The sequence below is a fragment of the Sinohyriopsis cumingii genome, chromosome 18, assembly GCF_028554795.1.
Source record: "Sinohyriopsis cumingii isolate HCF-2022 chromosome 18, ASM2855479v2, whole genome shotgun sequence".
Classification (NCBI taxonomy): Eukaryota; Metazoa; Mollusca; class Bivalvia; order Unionida; family Unionidae; genus Sinohyriopsis; species Sinohyriopsis cumingii.
This window is the reverse complement of record NC_142978.1, coordinates 64,557,941-64,580,377: the sequence shown is the minus strand read 5'-3', so window position 1 is coordinate 64,580,377 and position 22,437 is coordinate 64,557,941. Positions and strand designations below refer to the sequence as shown.

The window sequence follows — 22,437 nt, the reverse complement described above, 5'->3', positions numbered from 1 at the left end:
TTTCCAATGGAATTGTCTGCAGTTATCTAAAAATATGAACGACTTCCGGCTACGGCTAAATAAAAATGACAAACGCTAACTAACTCATGAATCTGATGCACCAGACTATCACAGTGACAATAGCCGTTCTAACAGCAATGTCTATTAATCGACTGGCTGAGAATCGTTACGTATATGTCCTTACATCTCAAATTTCCCCTCAACGATGGCAACAACATTGAATAAGGGCAATCACAGCAACCATTTTAGACGGAATATTTCTTCCTCATCTTTACACAATTGTATCATCAATTTTGATTAGCGTATTTAGTCGATTTATGTTGTTTTTATTGTTGTTGTGGGGTTTTTGTCTATTCTTGTGGGGGGGGGTATATTAGTGTATATTGTTTTTATCTGACTAGATGATATTCCAGCCCTTTAAGAAACTTAGTTACGTTCGCTGTGGTATAGTAGCGTGTATTACTGAGCGGCGCTTAGGTTTTATTCTTGCATAAACTACATGTAAACTATTCAATGAAATTTAAACTAATAATATGTTTCAGTTGTTTTATTTCTATAACATAATAGAACGATTAATATGATTGTTCTTAAATGTATAATTAAAAGGTTCCTGGCTTTGTCTTAAAGAAATATCTGGCCATCGTTTATGTGGCGTAGAATGCCCTCGCAATGTCGGTCATTCTGCTCTACATGACCTCGGACCCAAAATCTCTCCGCACCAATTTAATAACATATACATGCAAGCTTCAAACAAAAACAGCAGATGAGACATACGTTGTAAATCGACATTTTCAAGTAGAGTTTATCAGAAGAAATCTTTAACCCATGCGATATTTCTAATGATACTTCGTCTCTGAAGAATGTATATTTATCTAGCGACGGCTTTGACAGACATTTCAAGAGGATTTTTTGTTTACGAAATCTTAGCGTTGAGAGCACAATGAAGATAACGGTAAATCTATTTATTGGTATTTGTGTTTCAGCAGTACCGACTGAGTGTAACAACGTAAGCATTTAAAAGTCAGCTGTGAACATTATTAAATATTATTAGAAGAAAAAAATCGCTCGTTTGAAATTACGGATTTTAAACGGATACAGAAAGTCAGTTAAATCGTCAATAATATGAATTATAATATAAATGTGCCGCATTTTAAAATAAACTTACACCAAAAATATCAAGGATATTTAAATATCCTAAAATACATGAATATTCTGTCATGATAACCGGGTATTTTAGATTTGTTCGTTAGTTTATCTTTGTATATGGGTTATGGTTTTTAGACGAAAGTTTTATTGTTGAGTCAGCATTTAAATAGGGGCTCAAAAGGCCGGTGTACAAATAATTACCTAGCTTTATGGTTGGGTTTTTTATAGACAATAATGATTATGTTTTATTCTAAATATCCAGTACTCCGTTTATTGCACTTCCCGTGTCAACACAAACCATATGTTAAAAGATCAAAGTCCGTCGGCTCAGATCAAATAAACATAAACCATACATACAGAGACCTCAGTAGACATGTTTTCCTAAAAAGTTGGTCGTTTGACGTAAATGTTTTTCACATATTTATCACAATCTTAAAAATACGTTACACATAGGTGAAGACAGATTTTGTTAATTGACAAAGGTCAGACATCTTCGCCATTTTCCAAAACTTAGAATCTAGTGACTATCACAGCATTCCTGATTTCGTAAATTTCCACATATGACAGTGATTCATTACTAACAATATCTGTATAATTAATTATTCGACTCTGCATCACGCATTTTACCAATGGTTCTACACCACCACCATTACCCCAAACCCCAACCCACCCACCTCTCTCTCTCTCTCTCTCTCTCTCTCTCTCTCTCTCCCCCAGAGTATGCTCAATGCGTCTGTGTTGGCAAGAAGGCCGTACTTAAGTTGGAAGACATGTTGCCTAACTCCAATTGGATCATTATTTTGACAATATAATATTATATTCACGTAAACAATCACATTATTAATGAATTATACACATATAGATAAATTATTTTGTTGTTGCTGATGATTCTTTTTTGTTGCATTTTTTTTAATATATATGCCTAAGTGATATATCTGAAAAAAGAATTAGAAGAAAAACCTTAAAAACGCCTTGACGTGCAATAGAAGCCTTTGATGATATTTGGGTCTCAAAATAAAAGTTTTCACATTAAGGAAATAAATTATATTACTGATATGAAGCTCAGTAGTCTGTGAATTATTTCAATGAACAAAGCTGACACAGAACTGTTCTTAATAATCATGATGTTGTAAATATTTGCATTTTAGCATAAATAGTTTTCTAAGTTTTGATAATAAATATATACAATAACCAAGCCCAGTAAGGTGAAGTACACATGTAATAGAGAACGGCTAAATACGTGGTTTAGAAACCTAATTTTGAAAAGGACCCGATTTAAGCCAATTTTGAATCAGCATACCGTAGAAGGCAAATGATTGTCAAGGTACAACGGTGTTTGAGTAAAAGAATCCAGTGGTAAAAAAACGATGACCATTAACGGATCAAACTAACAAAAATACTAAACAGTGACCGAGTTTAAAACTACCTCATGAATCAATTGCTTATATACCAGAATGTCAATATGTCTTTGAAATCCATCTATAAAATCAAAGACTGATTGATTTAAATTACATAACTCATTTGCTCAAGGCACTAAAGGTAAAATTTAGATAGCATGTTCTAGTTGACAGCCTAGCAAACTCAATATCAATGTAAACAGACACTAGCTGTCGGTGCTTGGAAATAGTGTGACGTTATTTACTGAATATGGCGCACAGAAGAAAGACGGGGTATTTGGGGTGCATCTCAAGTTTTCTATGTCTGTATCTGTCTTTATCAACCAGTCACGTTGGTTCAGCCTCTGAAATGAGTTTTGAGCCGGGAAGCTTCGCCGACAACTTCTTGTGGGGAGTGTCAACCGCTGCTTTTCAGACTGAGGGCGCATGGAACGAAGAAGGTAATTTTATTTAGTTTGAAATAAAATTAACACAACCTGAATTTAATTTACAATGTCGAGAAACGTGACTGTAATTCATAATTACTAAATTTTCGTCAAGACAATATAGTCTGTTTCAAAATGGCACTAAGGGAAATTACTCCAGACGATATCAAAATATATTAAATGATGTTGCGACATCTTGATCTTCATAAAAACTGAAAAGTATAAGAGTATTTTATTATTCAAGTTGTATCATTAATTTTCACAAAAATGAGGCTTACTATCTTTACATAGATTAGGATATTGTCATTGCTCTTTAATGGAATACAATATGGCATACAAAATTCTTCTTCGATAGGATTATCCGTCAGATCGTGAAATAACTTCGGAAGTGGTTGTAGGAATACACATTATGGCTTTGGCGATTTGCCTCTAGCGGAGCGCACCAAATATGTTACGACGGCAAAGGTTGACAATGTTCCAATTGTGATTTTGTCTCCTTCCGCCGCCATATTGTTCCATGTAGTTCAGAATATACTTTTAAATGGCGGAGAATTACATCAAGGTTTTTTTCTTGACTTCACGGAAAAGGCAAGGATGTTCCGATTCATATTTTGTGTCTTAGCATTGTGGCTACGTCTATGGTTGTTTGCTTCTGGTTTGTTGACTTTAGATTTATAACTCTTATCAGTCTTTCCAAACACTATCTGCGAGCAATTTCCACCATAAACAAATTCGACAGTAAATGCTGTAAAAATATTTGTACCTAGAAAGTAATTAACCTAAAAGAAGCGATGAGTATTTGGGGAATAAAAAGTTGACAGTTGCATATGATTTCATTAAGGAGACAATTAATAATAGTGAAATCAGACCCAATGCATTTTGTCTTTCTCCTGTCATATCCTTTCAAGGTAATTTTTGTTCACGTTTAACGGATTGTCATAAGATATAACATGTTTGCTAAGCATTATTCATTATTTCTATCATTAGTTAGGCACGTGGGATAAGGTACACGGGGTGGGGATGGGGGCAGATTTCACATGGTAATCAAATGACAATGACAATCCATTTGTATGCAGACGGACCAAAACACACACCTTCTTCCCCTACTTTTCTCGAAAATGGAAAGGAACACACGCACCTTCTATCCCTACTTTTCTCGAAAATGGTAAACATCACAATACAAACCTGAAAAATTAAAAGCTGGTAGGATGTGCTATGATAATCTACCAAACCATTAATGTACGGTTAACGACATTGTTTTAGTGCATAAAGTCCCTTCTCACCGTTGGGTATTATTCACTCTGTTCCTCTTATGTGAGTTCCATTTCTTTGCCAAACACAGCATTGTTCATGAGGTTGAAGAAGATTTTCTCAAAATCTTTGGTTGTCTTCTCTATGGTAGTGCTTCTTCAACCAAGCTTGCTGAATCAAAAAAATTGACCTGTAAATTGTTGTCAATTTCGGCTCAGATTTTGGCCCCTGTAGAACATTATATTCATACAGTGAATAACTATTTTTTCTTGCCTTTCTGTGTACATGATTTGGCTTCGTAGTATTCTCATTTTCGATACAATCCCTGTCCACAGATACGCGTCGTCTTCATCTGGAACTAACTTTTCTGGAACAAGATGAAAGTATTTGAAGTAGTCATGAAAATGCATTGGTATCTCCAGTATGTAACAGACATCAGGATTTACATGAATCAGCCAGGCAGCTTCTGAGATCCGAAATAGGATTTTTGTTTCGATTATTGACCTTCTCACGTTTTTGACATTTTTCACGATACCATCGACATTTTAGTAGTAATCATTGTTTGCGATGGAATGGAATCTCTATTTGGAAGTGTACTTTTATGTTCACTGATTCTACTTTCCAAAATCAGAAGCATGTAGTAGTCTGTGAAAAATTGCAATTCAATCCCATTCATGCCAAACTGGCATCATGCCACAGACATGGAACACTGTAGTAGTGAATATGTCGCATGACAGTAAAGTGTTCTTCTAAGACCTAGCAGGCACATAGTTCTCTCAAGGTTTTTAATGCAAAATATTGCATCACATCGTTATTACTAGTAGTCTTAATATGTAAAGTGAGAATTGTACAACGTTGAATGGAACATTTTCTTTGTTCAAAGTGAGATCTCTTCAAATACTAATGCTGATGAAATCTCTTGTTGTTTTCAACGGACATGTCATTACTTACATTAATTGACAACATGCTCGAGTGGTGCGGCCATGGACTTAAAATTATCAGTAAATCTAATTGTACGTTTAACACCCTTTCACCCTATTTGATTATGAAGCAGTGAACAACACAATCTTTACTGAATGAGATATATATTGTATCGTTCTCGACCGCTCCGGTGGCTTACATGGTTGGAGTGTCTGCCTCATGATGCGAGAGGACGCGGGTTCAAACCTCGGCCGAGTAATACCAAAGACTGATAAAAATGGTACTTGCAGCTGTCTCACTTGGCGCTCAGCATTAAGAGATCAGTGTTAGGACCGGTCGGCCTAATGTCAGGATAATAGTACTGGGTGGGACATGATGGGACATGAGGGTACATGTCTGTGGCGTGACGACCCAGTGCTAAACATCACTATAAATTGCCACACTGCAGACATCGTAGCTATATGAGTGAAAAATTGTTCAAGCTACGTTAAAAATCCAAATCTCTCTCTCTCTCTCTCTCTCTCTCTCTCACACACACACACACACACACACACACACACACACACGTCATTTTAGGGGCCATTCCGTACAGTTTCTGAATGAACTGCGTGATGAATTTGGCATAATACTATTTCAAACTGCGCACATTGTGCGCTGGGCATCTGTACTTCCCAGTTAGATGACAATGGTCTCTCACCTTAGGTTCCACTATCGTTTCGTTCCGGATGTGAGGGTCATCATTGAAATTGAAAAGTATTTCGGTCTCCTCTATGAATACAATATAGTCTTTTTGTTTTCCATTTGATAATACGCCAGTTTTTCTATGTTGGACATGCACGCGCTTACATAATCATATTTCAAAATATGTCAAATCCCGTCCATGTGAAAGAAAATGTTTGTCTAGGAACTGTCCCTATTAAATGGATCACTGATGACGAAGGGGATCAACAAACATTGAAAGTCTGCATTAAAAATGTGGTCACTTTGAGTTTGGAGAGTCTGTTTGAATTTGACAACTGAACTTACAGAGGGCATACGATTTAGATTGTTGCATATGTCATAAGATAACCTGTGATCGGCACGTGTTTTACTCGTGCTGAAATGATTGAAGTATATGGACATTTGCCAATGTTGTTTGGTTACCTGGGAAGACATTAACCATTGCAAGTAAAGAAAGTTATACTTTGTCCAATTCAGTCTTCCCATCTCTAATCTTGAATGCTTGTGGGCAAGAGAAAATGATTAATCTATTGTTGTCGTTAACTTTCTCAAGTTTATCTGATGTATGCGAGTAGACGTGCCCATTCTCTTCCTTGCATGAGTTTATGTACCATGACAGAGATATTGAATTCACTTTTAAATTTTCTAATGTTCTTAAATTACATTGGACACTTATCAAACCATGCATTATACATGCTGAAGACATACCTTTTTTTCTGGGGTTTGGTGACTTTGTACTTCGAGTGTACTTGGTCCCACAGGGTGCAAAAATCACTTGGCATCGTTTTCATCACTGGTAGTGACCTTTTGTCTTTATCCCAACATTGTATATCAATGTATGATTTTCCAAATTATGATTTATATGTATTGATATTCAGAATAAGTTAATCAATCCTTTGGAACCACTATTTAGTTTTTTTCGTTACATTTTGACCGAATTAAGGACGAGTTAATCGAGATGTCGTTCCAAATGTGATAAAACTCGATTTTGCTTATTATCGACCAGTGTCATGAGTGATAGAACCTTTACATGTTCTTTGAGTGAAATCAGTCTATGCTAGGTACGATTTTTGTATCATTACCCTTCAATTCACTTGAATCTGTACTGGTAATGTACTAGAGCTTATGGTTTGTTTCATGTGTGTTACAACCTGCAAAAAAATGCATATGTCTTAGTCGTTGCTGCCAGCATACATGTACATTTTAACTGTTTCAGACAAGACTTTCTTTTACCTGACCCCAGCTTGTTTTAAATCTCTCTTTTCTTTCTCTTCTAGACTAGCTCTTGCGACAGTTTCGTTTGCTCAACTTAACTTCTTTTTTTCAGGACATTGTCATTCAATAGTTTCGTATCTGACACTCTTTTCGTACTTGCTCAATGATTCCTGTTTATCTCGTTCAATCTGTTAAGTCTGAACTCTTTTCTTTCTTTTGTTTTTGGCTCAGCCATCTAGATAGAGAAGTTTGGAGAAACCAACCGAGCTCTTAACTTTCTTGACTAGAACGTCTGAAACTGTTTCGAGCAGGCATCTCACGATTGTGAATGCTTCTCTGCGAAAATGCTACATCCCTCACTTCATTAGTCCAAGTTAATGATAATTTAGGTACGATAGCCACTGCATAATTTAGGTACGATAGCCATTGGATAATTTAGGCATGATAGGCATAGGATAATTTAGGCATGATAACCATTGGATAATTTAGGTATGATAGCCATTGGATAATTTAGGTATGATAGCCATTGAATAATTTAGGTATGATAGCCATTGAATAATTTAGGTATGATAGCCATTGGATAATTTAGGCATGATAGCCATTGGATAATTTAGATATGATAGCCATTGGATAATTTAGGTATGATAGCCATTGGATAATTTAGGTATGATAGCCATTGGATAATTTAGGCATGATAGCCATTGGATAATTTAGGTATGATAACCATTGGATAATTTAGGTATGATAGCCATTAGATAATTTAGGTATGATAGCCATTGGATAATTTAGGCATGATAGCCATTGGATAATTTAGGCATGATAGCCATTGGATAATTTAGGTATGATAGCTATTGGATAATTTAGGTATGATAGCCATTGGATAATTTGGAATGATATCCATTGGATAATTTAAGAATGATATCTATTGGATAATTAAGGCATGATAGCCATTGGATAATTTAGAAATGATAGCCACTGGACAATTTAGATATGATAGCCATTGGATAATTTAGGTATGATAGCTATTGGGTAATTTAGGTATGATAGCCATTAGATAATTTAGGTATGATAGCCATTGGATAATTTAGGTATGATAGCCATTGGATAATTTAGGCATGATAGCCATTGGATAATTTGGCATGATAGCCATTGGATAATTTAGGTATGATAGCTATTGGATAATTTAGGTATGATAGCCATTGGATAATTTGGAATGATATCCATTGGATAATTTGAGAATGATATCTATTGGATAATTAAGGCATGATAGCCATTGGATAATTTAGAAATGATAGCCACTGGACAATTTAGATATGATAGCCATTGGATAATTTAGGTATGTTATCCATTGGATAATTTAGGTATGATAATTATTGGATAATTTAGGTATGATAGCCATTGGATAATTTAGGAATGATAGATATTGGATAATTTAGGTATGATAGCTATTGGATAATTTATGTATGATAGCCATTGCATTTTCACAGCTAATATAATCTAGTTGCCTATATTTGTGCTGGTTTCATTTAATGTATTTGTGTTGTGTTTTCCATTTGAAACAATTAGCATTTAAGTGGCAAACAATTTACGTTTTGGGCACTACAACTTGATGGATTTAAAATAATTTTGGGATGATTCTTCCTTCCTTGATTTGTGTATGTTTGTGTATTTCAATCAGGTTGTTTTAACTTTTTTCATCCAACATGTTGAGGAGCTGGCTTTGAGGCACTAACATGCGATGATTTGTTGCCAGGTGTCACGAGTCAAATCAGTCTATCAGTATACTGAATTGATTTTACAGTTGTTGATTTATTTATGTGACCAGTTAGTATATATGGTTTTTACTTTTCCATCCAAAACAGTGTGTGCTTAAAATGACAAAATGTTTGATTTTTAGACACTAAATATGAGTGAAATTTTAACAGTTTTCTGACATCTTGTTTTCAATTACCTCTACAACTTTCAAGTTAAAGTTTCGAGTGAATGGCTTCATTTTTTATATATCTTTTATATAGGTCATGTTTTAACTTCTTTGCTCTCCGTTTGTCGAAAGCATTTTGATGAAACATCGACCTGTTGTATGGATCCTTGGACCTAATCCGGATATCTTTTCGCATTCGCATGCCGTATACTGCCTGAAAATGGGGATAATCTTATCCATTTCACTCTTTTCGGGCTTCCATCTCAACCAGCTACCGTGGGTTTTTAGGCTTTGAAAACTCTGGTTTGTGACATTTTCAAAACTCAAGTATGCACTAATGAAGTTTCATCTCATTGTTAGCCTAAGCTACTTTAATTATTTGGTTGCCATTGTAAATCCAACTATATAATCATTTTCAAGTTTTTATCCATGTTCAAGCTTTTAATGTCGTGTTTTATAATAAACACAGCTGTCCTTTAACAACAAAACATAGGAGTGAAAGAGAAAGAATTATAAAAATATACCAGACAGAACGGAAAGTGCTATATCTGGATTCTAGAGAAGAATGCTTGATAATAGTAGGCAGAATTTATATTTTAATACAAATAATACTATCATACAAGTTAGAGAATTTTTAATTCCTGCTTTACGGAGATTAGAACCCATGTCTGCGGGTCAACGGCACCCAATCACCTTGCCTGCACACACGAGTCAATATTCTCTCACGGCTAAGCACACCACCAAAAAATGATTATACTTAAGCGGTGTTCTATGCACTCGTGTGTAGCCGACACACTCGCATGACGACCTAGTAATTAATTCTCATCTATCTCCACAGTCATTCCAGATTCCTTTGAAAGAAATCAAGGTATTGTTACGTGTTTAGGCTCTAATTAACTGTAACAAAGAAAGTGGAAAAACAAAAAAGCTTTGAAAAATTTAACAAATATCTTATTTCCCTGGGAAAATAATGTAAAAACGAAAAAAAACGAACTTACGGTTTTAAGAAAACAAACCAGAAATAATTCAAAAATAATCCACGAATTAAGGACTATATTGAATAAGGGCCTTTAGAAGTCCTAGTAATGAAATGTTCTAATGAATTCAAGTTCGAGTCCCGATAAAAATTCCAAAATGGAAGGCGATAACGCATACTGTAGCTAGTATTGTGATGTTGTGCCTGCAGTTCTTTGTTGATTCACAAACAATATTCTAGTGCTTAAATTTCCGAGAAAAAAATTCAAGAAATGTCTTTGTCCAAGAATTCTGTATGAGCACTCAAATATTTTCAGAAAAGACAATTAATGTTTCAGAATCCAAATAATTTAAATAAAAATTATCATATAACTCCAAACTGGTCACAACCAAAACGAACACCTTACGCCCCAGTGTTTAGAAGCCTAACTAACTAAATTCTGTATCGACATCTGTATAAAACCTGAATAATGCGCAAAACAGAATCCCGGATGAGTGTCACGTGATCATCTTCCAGAACAGTTTGGAAGCTATTTACATGTATAAGGTAGCGTATTTCAATGAAGCCTCAATCTCACTCTACGTATCCCACATACAAAATAAATTTAAAAAATGAAGTTGTTTACATGATTCTCAATCACGGCCAAGAAATATGTCCGCTTTTTTTATACAAAGTTTGGTGTTTGCGACGAAACAATCAGGTAAAAATAATTTCTGGAAAGTATCAAATTCCAATAAGCAACATTACATTACTGAACATGTAATGAAATAAAACTAAAGAGATTTTAAAACATACAAACAATTAAATTAAATCAAATATAAATTAAATCAAATATACATAACAGTATATAGAATTAATTATAGATAATTATAAATATACACCAGATAGATGCAAGCCCTGGATTATGTAGACGAATGCATGATAATAGTAGGCAGAATTAATATTTTAATACAAATAATACGATGGGTGCCAATTACCAGCGGACCTCGGTTTGAATCTCCGTAGAGTACGAATGTTTCTGTAGAATCCAGTCAAGTCGTATGGTTGCAGATGAAAAGGCCTGTTGTTGACGGTCTTAGTTCTTTCTTTGTTGGTGTTTTTCTTTTTTCCACAGAGAAAGGTGCCAGCATATGGGATTCATTTATCCACAACCAAAATGCGAAGTATAGAGGGCAGAATGCCGATATCAGTAGTGATACATACCACCGCTATAGAGACGATATCAAACTTCTTAAGCAGCTTGGGGTTGGTATGAAATGTGTCACGAAGAGTTCAACCACACAAATATTAACCTTTAGAAACCACAATACTTGATTAACATAACTGGTCTAAGTCACTGTACAACATATTAATATATCTAATCTAAACATTTAATTAAAAGCAAAAGGAAAAAATGAATAAATTCAGACGAATTGTATGAAGCATTTTATTTCATCTAGACGCCAAATAAAGAGAACAAGAACAGTAATAAGGAAAAAAGACTTAGAATTAGGCTAAAATGCACAATGTAGTTTTAAAATTTAATATTGTTTCATTGTCGGAATGACAAATGCTGATACCCTTACTGCATTGTCTACTTTTTGTAAATTAACTTATGTAACAAAATGTTGTTCATGTTTATGTTTCACTCATTTTCTCTTTCATAACTTTTACAGGTTGGCGCTTATCGTTTCTCAGTTTCATGGCCACGGGTTCTACCAAACGGTACGCTAGCTAGCAAGAACATGCGAGGACTTCAGTTCTACAAGGACCTTGTGAAGGAGCTGAAGGCTGTTAACGTCACGCCTGTTGTGACGTTACATCACTGGGATCTGCCGCAAGCATTGCAGGACCACGGTGGTTGGGAAAACGAAACAACTGTGTCCCTATTCACAGAATATGCCAGCCTGATGTTCACGGAACTCGGCGAACAGGTGGGCAAAATGCAACATACGGAGAATGCACTGTGTCGCATACATTCATTATTACATTGCCAAAACAAATAATGAAAGAATTCTGTCAAAATTTTAAAGGCGTCTTTATGAGCATCAAATTGAAATATGTTACTCAGATGCCGTGAATTCATTTATTTGCGTGCATGTCAATTTTTTAACTAACTTTAAAATGACTTTTTGCATGTACATCATTCGTGAATATGTCCGTCATAGGTAAAACAGACCTACTTTTTTCATTGATGAATAATAATTTGCTTCTAAGTTCCCAAAATGCAAAATCAGCAAAAACCAATAAAACACGAAAAAGTAAATTCACAATTTTTTAAATGACTAAAATACGAATACAATTTTAAAATTAAACTTCCAAAAACATTTACAACGTTCTGGTGTTTTGACTTTTTGATTTGATTGTTTCGTTCATCACCATCATATCGTATTTTTGGGATTTTATTGAATTGTCTGAGAGAGGACGGACGATTTATTTTGTAACTTAAAGTGTACTAAAATTTCGCTAATTATGGAATGAGAGTCGCCTGTTATACTAAAACCACTGTAGGATTCTATCTACATGATGGTATATGCTTTTGTGTCTTCGTACATGTTGAGATGTGTTTGTTCTCTCTGTGTACTGGGATTGGATGGGATTTATTTCTTTTCATATCTATAGATGTATTAAGCTTCCGTCCTGATTATCAAAAGTTTGCATGGCGTACAAGATGGCGGTTTTCATGTCAACATGACTAAACCGTTAAAACGTGTTGACACAGTTATGTAGAGATGACATATAATAAGTCAACATACATACATCAATTTGTCTTCATGTCTACATAATCAAACTCTTGCAAAAAGAAGTCGTTTTACTTATGTAAGTTGTTTAAATATGTCGTCAAGTACTTCCATGCATTTCTCTGACTATATTGCAACGTTAGGTAAAGATGTGGATCACAATTGACCAGCCACAAGATGTCGCGCTATTCGGATATGGTTATGGCAATATGGCTCCGGGAGTGCGAGGACCGGGGACGAAGGTATACAAGGTTGCACACAATCTCCTCAGTGCGCATGTCAAAACTTACCGGATATATCAGAAAACATTTAAAACCTCGCAAAAAGGTAATGCATTTAACAGTCCTAGCTGCCTTAGACTAGAACCTTTCAATATTGCAGTCAGATGCATTTAACAATCCTAGCTACCTTAGACTAGAACCTTTCAATACTACAGTCAGATGCATTTAACAATCCTAGCTACCTTAGACGAGAACTTTTCAGTTTTACAGTCAAATGCATTTAACAATCCTTGCTACCTTAGACTAGAACCATTCGGTATTACAGTCAGATGCATTTAACAATCATAGCTACCTTAGACTATGGAGGGGGATTACCGCCATAATTATATGAGTGTATTTCCCAATCTTCCTTGATGCATTATTGCAAATGGCTGCTTGCAAGTGCTACTTTCATAATTCTATCAATGTATATTGTATTTTCATTGATGCAAATTGGACGTGGCAGTTTTCAAGTGCTACTTTCCTTCTGCATTATTGTAAATGACTGCTTGCAAGTGCTACATTCATAATTCTAGTCATGAATTGTTTATTTTTCATTGATCCAAGCTGTAAATGGTTGCTTGCAAGGTTTTCGATCTACTTTCCTTCTGCGCCATTGTATCTTGCGATTTGCCAACTACTGAATTGATTCTGTAATTTGTCGTATGTCAGTTATTACAAGTTTTGTATATTCTGTTTATAAACTTTACAATTACATCATTCCAACTACTGTTTTCATACAGATTTGGCCTTGCAACAATGTAAATACTAAATTGTATCAGTATCGTCTTTGTTGTCCAACTCGTGTCGCTATCTGTTGTCATAATGACATAATAGAGATTAGCATGGCATTATGACATCAGACGGCGCCCTAAATTTCTTAAGTTTTTCCTTCACCAGAAACAATGAATGTTCCCCTCGGAGCTTTACGACATTCATCTTGTGTCGATAACTCTTTCAATCCCTTTTTAAAGGTGTACGTTAGCAACAAAGTTTTAATCGTCTCTAAAACCACATGCTTTCTCGAAGATCTAAGTGATTTATAGCACCTTAAAAAAACAAAAACGCATACAGTACAGCAAGGTGGTCCAACTTTTTCAACCCAGTTTTGACGCACTTAAGTATTTACCTTCACCGTTTAAGAAATATACTTCTTAGTAATATCTCTCGTTACATTGGAAACATTAGTTATTTTAGCATAGAAAAGACAAGAAATGACACTGATATATTCCTTCGTACTCTTCTTAACGAGCTTTCATTAGACGAACCTTGGTTGTAAGGATTGTATTGTACGTCACCCACGTTTGACGCACCTCACATACGTTTATCTTTTCCTGTGATACTCTTGTACATAAGCTCCTGCCAAAATAAAATATTTCAGAGCAACATCAATAGCACATTTTTTTAAAAATGTTTATAGGTCAAATAACATTAAAAAAATTACATATTCCTTAAAGGTGTTCTTATTCTTATCACGATCTTCATTTTGGAAATATTTTGCCGCACAAACCGAAATAATCAAACTCAGGAAAATCATGATCGTATCGTGATAAAAATGTTTACTTGCGATTAGAAAGATTAGATTTAGTGTACAATTGTTTTCCAATACTTGATTTGCATTGCTAATTTACAGAAACTCAACATTTCAATGTATTTATTATAAAAAACAACCAAAAACCAGCTTTAAAACTGGTTTGCATACTTTAAAACTTCCATCTCTAAAAGTGGAAATAATCAGAGACAAAAGATGTTAAAAGAGATTTTACTTTTATCTATTGTAATTCTTACCATTATCAAACCAACTAAAATTAATAATTTAGTTCAAGAATGTTAAAAATATAAATATAGCACCCTTGGGTTCTAATTATTCTGCTCCTCTTTGCAATATGAAAGTAGTTTAGTGAACTATGATCAAAGAAAGAGAGAAAGAAAGACAGAGAGAATGCACCAAAACTGCATATTTCATTAAGTCATTGTAAGTGTATACATGTATCCTGGGTCGATGAGTGTGTCTTTGGACAGTCTTCAACATGTATCAACAAAAGAACAAACTCTACTGATCTTACTCGATAATTATACAGGGTAGAATTTTACAAATCACTGTCTTTTTATTTGGTTTTATTCTATTTAATTGCCTACATGTATCCTGGGTAGATGAGGGTGTTTTGGGACAGTCTTTTATTGTTTTAAAGTCGTTATGGTGTCTTTTATTTGGTGATAAATACCAACATGGGGAGAGAAAAAAGAAACTCTCCTGATCTTACTCGATAATTATACAATGCAGGATTTTAATGATCACTGTCCTTTTTTAGGTTGGATTCAATATAATGGTATACATGTATCCTGGGTAGGTGAGAGTGTTTTCGGACAGTCTTGAGCTAGCCCCATTACTTTCAGTGTGACAGATAGAACAATTAAACTGTTGGATGTCTAATTCATGCATACGTTGTTGGAAATAATCAAAGATAAGAATTTGCTGGACAGATTTGGGGAGGCAAACAAGTGTTAAAAACATTGCCTAAACTTTTAGAACAGTTTTTGCTTTAATATTCTTTAAAGGAATAGACTATGGAAATCTTGAGGATGCACACATTATGGTCAACAAGTACTGGTTGCTTGACTTGGTATTAGGTAAAGAACCGACAGTCTACCATTTTTCTGTTAAATGGCTTGTCAAATGGTCGAATGCAGGAATACGTTTCAGATGTGCCTTAGATATCTTCTGATTGGGATTTCATACCATTTGTCAAGTGTGATAAGATCTATGGTACTTATAAACATCACTTTTAATTTTCGTCAAAAAAAAAATGATTTAGGATTCTGTGATAAGTCTTGCTGACACCAAAATGACCAGCTCAAGGAGTTGTATGGGCTAGATTATTCATTTCCTGTCTATATGACTTAGGAACAACAATTTGATTGCTCACTGACCACTCATCACCAGCAGGTACATCAGGTGTCTCCATTTTCTCATAATGACCCCATTTTTCACAAAGTACCAAACCGGTACTTGTGTGGCTTTAATTTGTAAAACCCAGTTTTGTGTCTTCTCTGAGGATTAATAATACTTGGGGACCTATAACTCACATTAAAATGACTTGCATGCTTATAAAGTAGCTGTTACTTTCTGCTCAGATATCTTACAACTGCAGTCAGAAATTGGCTAGTGGATTCTATCACTTTGTGAAAAAACTAACTTACTTATGAATCTCTCTCTCTCTCTCTCTCTCTCTCTCTCTCTCTCTCTCTCTCTCTCTCTCTCTCTCTCTCTGCTGAGTGATTAAGAGATTTAAATTATGGAATTTACCTTATCCATTGTTCCAAGGCATATACATTAGGGATAAGAGGCAAAATTTACAATTTCATCTCAGGTTCATAAATATAATAGTTTTGTGAAGGTCAAAGTATCAGAAATAACAAATTAGCAAATAAAATAGCAAGTACAAACAACTTGTTTTTATTGCCCACAAAATAAATTCATCAAACAGTGAGCATCCAGTAACGGAATGTTTTTGGGGATTAATTCTTGAAACAGACGCTAGGGAAAATAACCTGACTGCTCTGAGTCATAATTTACAAGTGTATGTGGTACACAAAAGGTAATGTGTCTTGGCCAATCCAGAATTTACAGTTCTAATTCCTCAGAATTCGCAATGATGAGTGTATATTAAATCCAAAAGCCAGATTGTGTGCAAAGCTTGTCTTCAATCATGTTTTACTCGTGTGAAAGTAAAAAACAAAAGGGATTGACAAATAAATCTATAAGAACAATGTAACTAGACAATTCAGGTATTTGTTCCTTATAATTGCCTACCTGTATGATAATTTTTGTTTCAGACTAATTCATCTAACAATATTGCTTTTACGAATGCTGGTTTCAATTAAACTTTTTTTTCTTTTATTTCCTTTGAAACGTTAAGCATAGGACTGTATCTTGTTTTTATTTATTTATTTTGCTTTATTGCATAGTTGTATTGTGCTGATATTTATTGTGTCATGACAATATTAGCTTATATTTTAAACAGGATAAAATAATTATAAAATCACAGACAAATGAAGATGTTTATTAGGAGTGGTGGGGGTGATGGATGCTACAACAGCCTGAGCTGTGACTAGCCTTAAAAACTTTACAAGTTCTTTTAGAAAATTATGTGGGGGGGGGGGGTTGTCTTATTCTTATAACAGAAAACAATCACATCTGTAGAAGATACATGTAAAACTTTGTATTAATCTTTTTAACTACTACATTAATTTCATATCCAAATGTATCAAGCACTTTTAGTACTGTACTGTAGCAGTAATAATACAAACAAATTGAGCTGGTTACTGGTGGCGGAAGCAATGTTATTTATATTCAGTTTATTATATTTTTATAATTGCTACCAAAGGAGTCTGATGTTTTATCAGTGAGGTACCAGACAATCAGTCATCTGTACTATAAATATCACTGCATATATGGATGAATACGGTCTTAAATAATAAAATAAATGTAGTTACCAGTTTGATATCTATCGAAATAAAGTATCTCATAATTGTATGGAAGTGTTTTTTATGTTTACATAGAGAAAACATATTTCACACTCTTAGAATTTCTTTTCTTATAAAATGAAATAAGTTAATATTTTTGTAGTATATATGCTTTGTATGTGACGTCCTTGTTTCAAGACATTTGCCTCTTGCTGTTGTATTGGAATTGGAGAATTAAAATGAAATTGGAGATATGACATACTTGTCACAGACAACTAGTGGCAATACCTGCTGGCTATTGCATAATCATCCATGCCATACATATACAAGAATTCGGTATAATTTGACTATTTACCTTACTTCTTGTTATATATATATATATATATATATATATATATATATATATATATATATATATATATATATATATATATATATATATATATAAACTGCCACTGTAAATAAAGAAATGAAAGTATGGCCTCGAGGTGCAATTATCTGCACTTTGCTCAAACCTTATGAGGATTTTACCGCTACAATAAGCAGAATTTGCACTGCACTCTAAAATAATAAATATGCTCTAAACTGATAACATTGTGAATGAGAATATATAAACAAATTAGGGCCTTAAATCCTGCTTGTAAGCTGCTACCCTATTCTGCCACCGTGCGACAGCGGTAGATTAAACAGACAAAATGTTCAAAAACAATGGGATGGGAAGGGTTAGTGGATTTATACTTAAGTATTTTGTGCTACTTGCAGGCCACCTATCTTCCGAATATTAACACTCTGAGACATCAGCTGCTGTAATTTAATTCGAATGATATTTTAAATAAGGCGCCCAAACATGTCGTAAAGTGGTATAACCTCTTGTTGCTAGGGTCAAGGGAGTAGTCGTATTGTAAGAAATTGACGTGTCGCAGCGCCATCTGTTGTCATAATGAGGCATTATTTTATGCTAACTTCCTTGATATTTACTTGCTACGAGCTTGATGCTACATTATAATCATGATTTTGGAAGGTACAATTTGTGAAACTTGTGATATAGTAAGTTTATAAATGGAATGTTAAAACTTGTAATAACTGACAAAGCATTTGCCATACGACAAACTACATAATCAATTCAGTAGTTAGCAAATTGCAAGATACAAGGACGCTGAAGGAAAGTAGATCTAGGCACTATCAAGCAGCCATTTACAGCTTGCATCAATGAAGAATAGAAAATTCATGACTAGAATTATGAATGTAGCACTTGCAAGCAGCCATTGACAATAATGCAGAAGGAAAGTAGCACTTAAAAGCTGCCACGTACAATCTACATCAATGAAGAATACAATATACATATAGAATTATGAAATTAGCACTTGCAAGCAACCATTTACAATGGATCATCAAGGAAGATTAGAAAATACATGCATAGCATTATGGCGGTAATCCCCCTCCATATTCGACTAGAACCTTTAAGTATTACAGTCAAATGCATTTAACAATCCTAGCTACCTTAGACTAGAACCTTTCAGTATTACAGGCAGATGTATTTAACAATCCTAGCTACCTTAGACTAGAACCTTTCAGTATTATAGTCAGATGCATTTAACAATCCTAGCTACCTTAGACTATAACCTTTCAGTATTACAGTCAAATGCTTTAAGTGGGCAACATTGTCCTTGCGTTCAAATACAATTATTAAAATGTTTGAATTTGCCTGGTGATATATTTGTGAATTTGATTCGAATATGATGATCAGAAGCTGTCCGATTCATATAGGCAAACAAAGTGATTGCCTAGTGAGCCAAATTAAATGGGGCTCCAAATCTGAGGAAAAATTATTGCGGGGGATTCGCAGATTGCATGGTTTGCATAGGACTCCAGTTGATGGCAGCTATTCTAGGGCTGCATCTCATTATTATTATTATTATTATTATTATTATTATTATCATTATTGTTGTTGTTGTTGTTGTTGTTCAAGTCAATATCGTGTTTATACCGTTTGTGATTTTTATATTACAGGAGGAGTGCATTTGTTTTAATCAGCAAGGGTGCATCATCATAAAAAATTTTTAAAGATGGCGGAAATATTATTTCTTCTTGCACATGTACATAGCAAGTCTGCAACAAGTGGAAAAAGTTCGGCATTTATGAGTTTATAAATATTTTCTAAAGACAAGTTGCCATGGTGAAACTAAATTTAGAATTATACATCCATTTTACCTGCATAATTACTGCTAAATTTGACAGTTCATGCTAGTTGTTTTCAAAGACAGTATTATTGTCGTGTGACTATAATGTAAATTTTAAAAAGTAAAATTTCTCTTCAGTACATAGTTTTATGGTACTTTAATTGATTCCACTGGAATTGTGAAATAAGAGAAGACAAAGGGGGGGGGGGGGGTTTGCCATGCCTAAAAAATATATTATACTACCCTCCATTTTTGGAGAGTTATTAGCAATTAGAAACTGTTTAGTCAATATTTATGTCATATATTTTTACTTATATTAAATGTTCAAAAATTAGTAATATCTAAGGAGCACATTGATAAAGAGGAAAACATTTGTTGGAACAAAACAATTTAATGAGGAAAACGTTCAAAAGTACCGAAGAAGTTAAAGACTTTTGACTTTTTTAAAATTTTAATTATACTTTTTGGTCCACGTATATTCATCATAATTGAGTTAATATTGTTGTCATGAATTATATCATGAATACTGGTTACAGCTGACGCTTAGTACTTTCACGATGTACTATTTTTAGGTATCGTTGGCATGGCTATGAGTGTCGATTGGATGGAACCGAAGAGCGAATCGCAAAATGACAAGGACGCTGCAGAGCGCGCTCTGAAGTTTCAGCTGGGCTGGTTCTTGCAACCGTTGTTAGGAGGTGATTACCCTGAAGTGATGAAGACCTTTGTTTCAAGAAAGAGCAGTCTGCAAGGCTTAAATGAGTCAAGACTTCCGGCCTTCTCTGATTCGGAGAACAAATCCACCAATGGTATGACAATAGGCAGACGATTAGTGAATGCCTGGCGGAATGTATTTGTCTTGAATCATGTCATGACTTTTCTTTTCTTTTTTTATTGCTTTTCGTTTAATTTATTGTCTTGTTTTCATATTGTTTAATGGTGTTGTTGTTGGGGGAGGGGGGGTCTTTTTCGGGGGAGTCTTTTGTTTCCGCATTTTTTGGCTTAATTGTTTATTTGTTTGTTTGATTTATTGTTTGTTTGTTTTTTCATTTTATCATTATTTTATATATTTTTGTTATCTTTCAAACTTGCAAGGTTTTCAATATAGTATGATGACCTCTTAGATGCAGGCATTTCTAAACTGCTCTTGTACTGTATTGGCCGTATAGGATATGTCATTTAAGAACAGAATATTCCCATTTTGGGGAAATGTTTTAAAAATTGTTTTTTAACGTCGGCTTAGAAAATGTTTGAGGACAAAATTCGGACCTTTCCTGCTACATTCAGCACGGATACTTGCTATTATGGATACGTGAAATATCCGGTTGTCGTTTTTTCAGGTACTTTAGACTTTGTTGGAATCACATACAGCAAGACATCGAAGGTAGCCTATAAGGACAGGGGAACGATATTAGATTATGAAGCGGACCAGGATGTTGAACTATCCGCTGATCAAAGGTACAATAATAATAATAATAATAATAATAATAATAATAATAATCATCATCATTATCATAACGATGTGTTGTCTTTTGTGTCGTTATTTTTTTTTTCTCCAAATTTCGTTTCTCAAAGAAAACTTAGCATTAACAGTGCCAGCAACATAGCAGTTGGTGTATTGGTAATCATCAATAACTCGCCGTCATCTTGCTTGTTATCATCGTCGTGTTCGTCGTCCTCAGTAGCAGCAGTTTCAACAACAGCAGACTTATCATTACTTCATTATTATGATAAACAATGCATTTTCCTTTATCAAGCTCACTGTCACAGTCTTCCGAGGGTTTACGAATGTTGATGCAATGGATAAAAAAGGAGTACGGTAATCCGGAGTTATTCGTGACGGCAGGCGGATATTCCGACTGTGGAAACATATATGATCAGGATAGGATACAGTACCTCAGGGAACATATCAATGAGGTGCTGAAAGGTACTTTTGTATTTTGTCTTGGTGTAAACGCTATTTAAACTCTCTCTCTCTCTCTCTCTCTCTCTCTCTCTCTCTCTCTCTCTATATATATATATATATATATATATATATATATATATATATATATATATATATATATATATATATATATATATATATATATATGGAGAGAGAGAGAGAGAGAGAATTGGCAAAAAATACAATTTAGTTCTTTTTTATCATAAACACAAATGTGTTATGTGTAACGAATTATCATCTCCCACCACTTAACCAACACAGCCACATCCGGCTTGTATTTGTTTCATTGATATGGATCACATCATATGTTCACAATTTTCAAATCAAATAATAGAGATTCTAATCAGCATCATCAACTGTTATCGTGTACACATGGAAAGGGGGATCTTGCTTTTCTCATCATTTCAAACAAGAACACTCACACGCTACCAACAAATTTAGGGTTTCCACTCATCGTTATAAGTGCACAATATAATATTGTTCTTCATAATAAACATTTCAGCAATAAAATATGACCACTGTAGAGTGGGCGGTTATTTTGCCTTGTCGTTCCTGGACGGGTTTGACTGGTTGCATGGTTACCAACGGAAGTCAGGACTTTACCATGTAGACTTTGAAGACTCGGCCAAGCGTAGGACAGAGAAGGCATCCGCACGATACTTCCGGGAGCTGATAAGACATAACGGTTTTAACTGGACCTATCCGGCCCATTTTGTAGATAAAGGTATGCATTTGTTCGTTTAAACGTTGTTTTTTTTTTTTTAAATAAAAACGAAAACATATTATTATATTCTAAAATGTTTTGTCCGAGTAAGATAGGTCGACAATATTAAATAGATAATATACTCGAGTAATGTTCAGAAAGTAGAATCTGGTGCCTCCTGGCGATGCAT

At 34.4% G+C, this 22,437-nt stretch overlaps 1 protein-coding gene across 1 annotated transcript in view; it reads left to right on the top strand.

Annotated features, from left to right (window-relative positions):
- Nucleotides 1-2,734: 2,734 nt before the first annotated feature.
- LOC149776802 (lactase/phlorizin hydrolase-like) overlaps nucleotides 2,735-22,437 on the top strand; it is an 85,789-nt gene continuing 66,086 nt past the window's right edge. Inside the window, exons 1-8 of the mRNA XM_089941498.1 lie at nucleotides 2,735-2,983; nucleotides 11,087-11,217; nucleotides 11,628-11,885; nucleotides 12,836-13,019; nucleotides 20,172-20,408; nucleotides 20,940-21,057; nucleotides 21,357-21,526; nucleotides 22,047-22,268. Of these exons, the coding sequence (XP_089797624.1) occupies nucleotides 2,794-2,983; nucleotides 11,087-11,217; nucleotides 11,628-11,885; nucleotides 12,836-13,019; nucleotides 20,172-20,408; nucleotides 20,940-21,057; nucleotides 21,357-21,526; nucleotides 22,047-22,268 (1,510 nt within the window). The 5' untranslated portion in view covers nucleotides 2,735-2,793. The remainder of the gene's footprint in view (nucleotides 2,984-11,086; nucleotides 11,218-11,627; nucleotides 11,886-12,835; nucleotides 13,020-20,171; nucleotides 20,409-20,939; nucleotides 21,058-21,356; nucleotides 21,527-22,046; nucleotides 22,269-22,437) is intronic.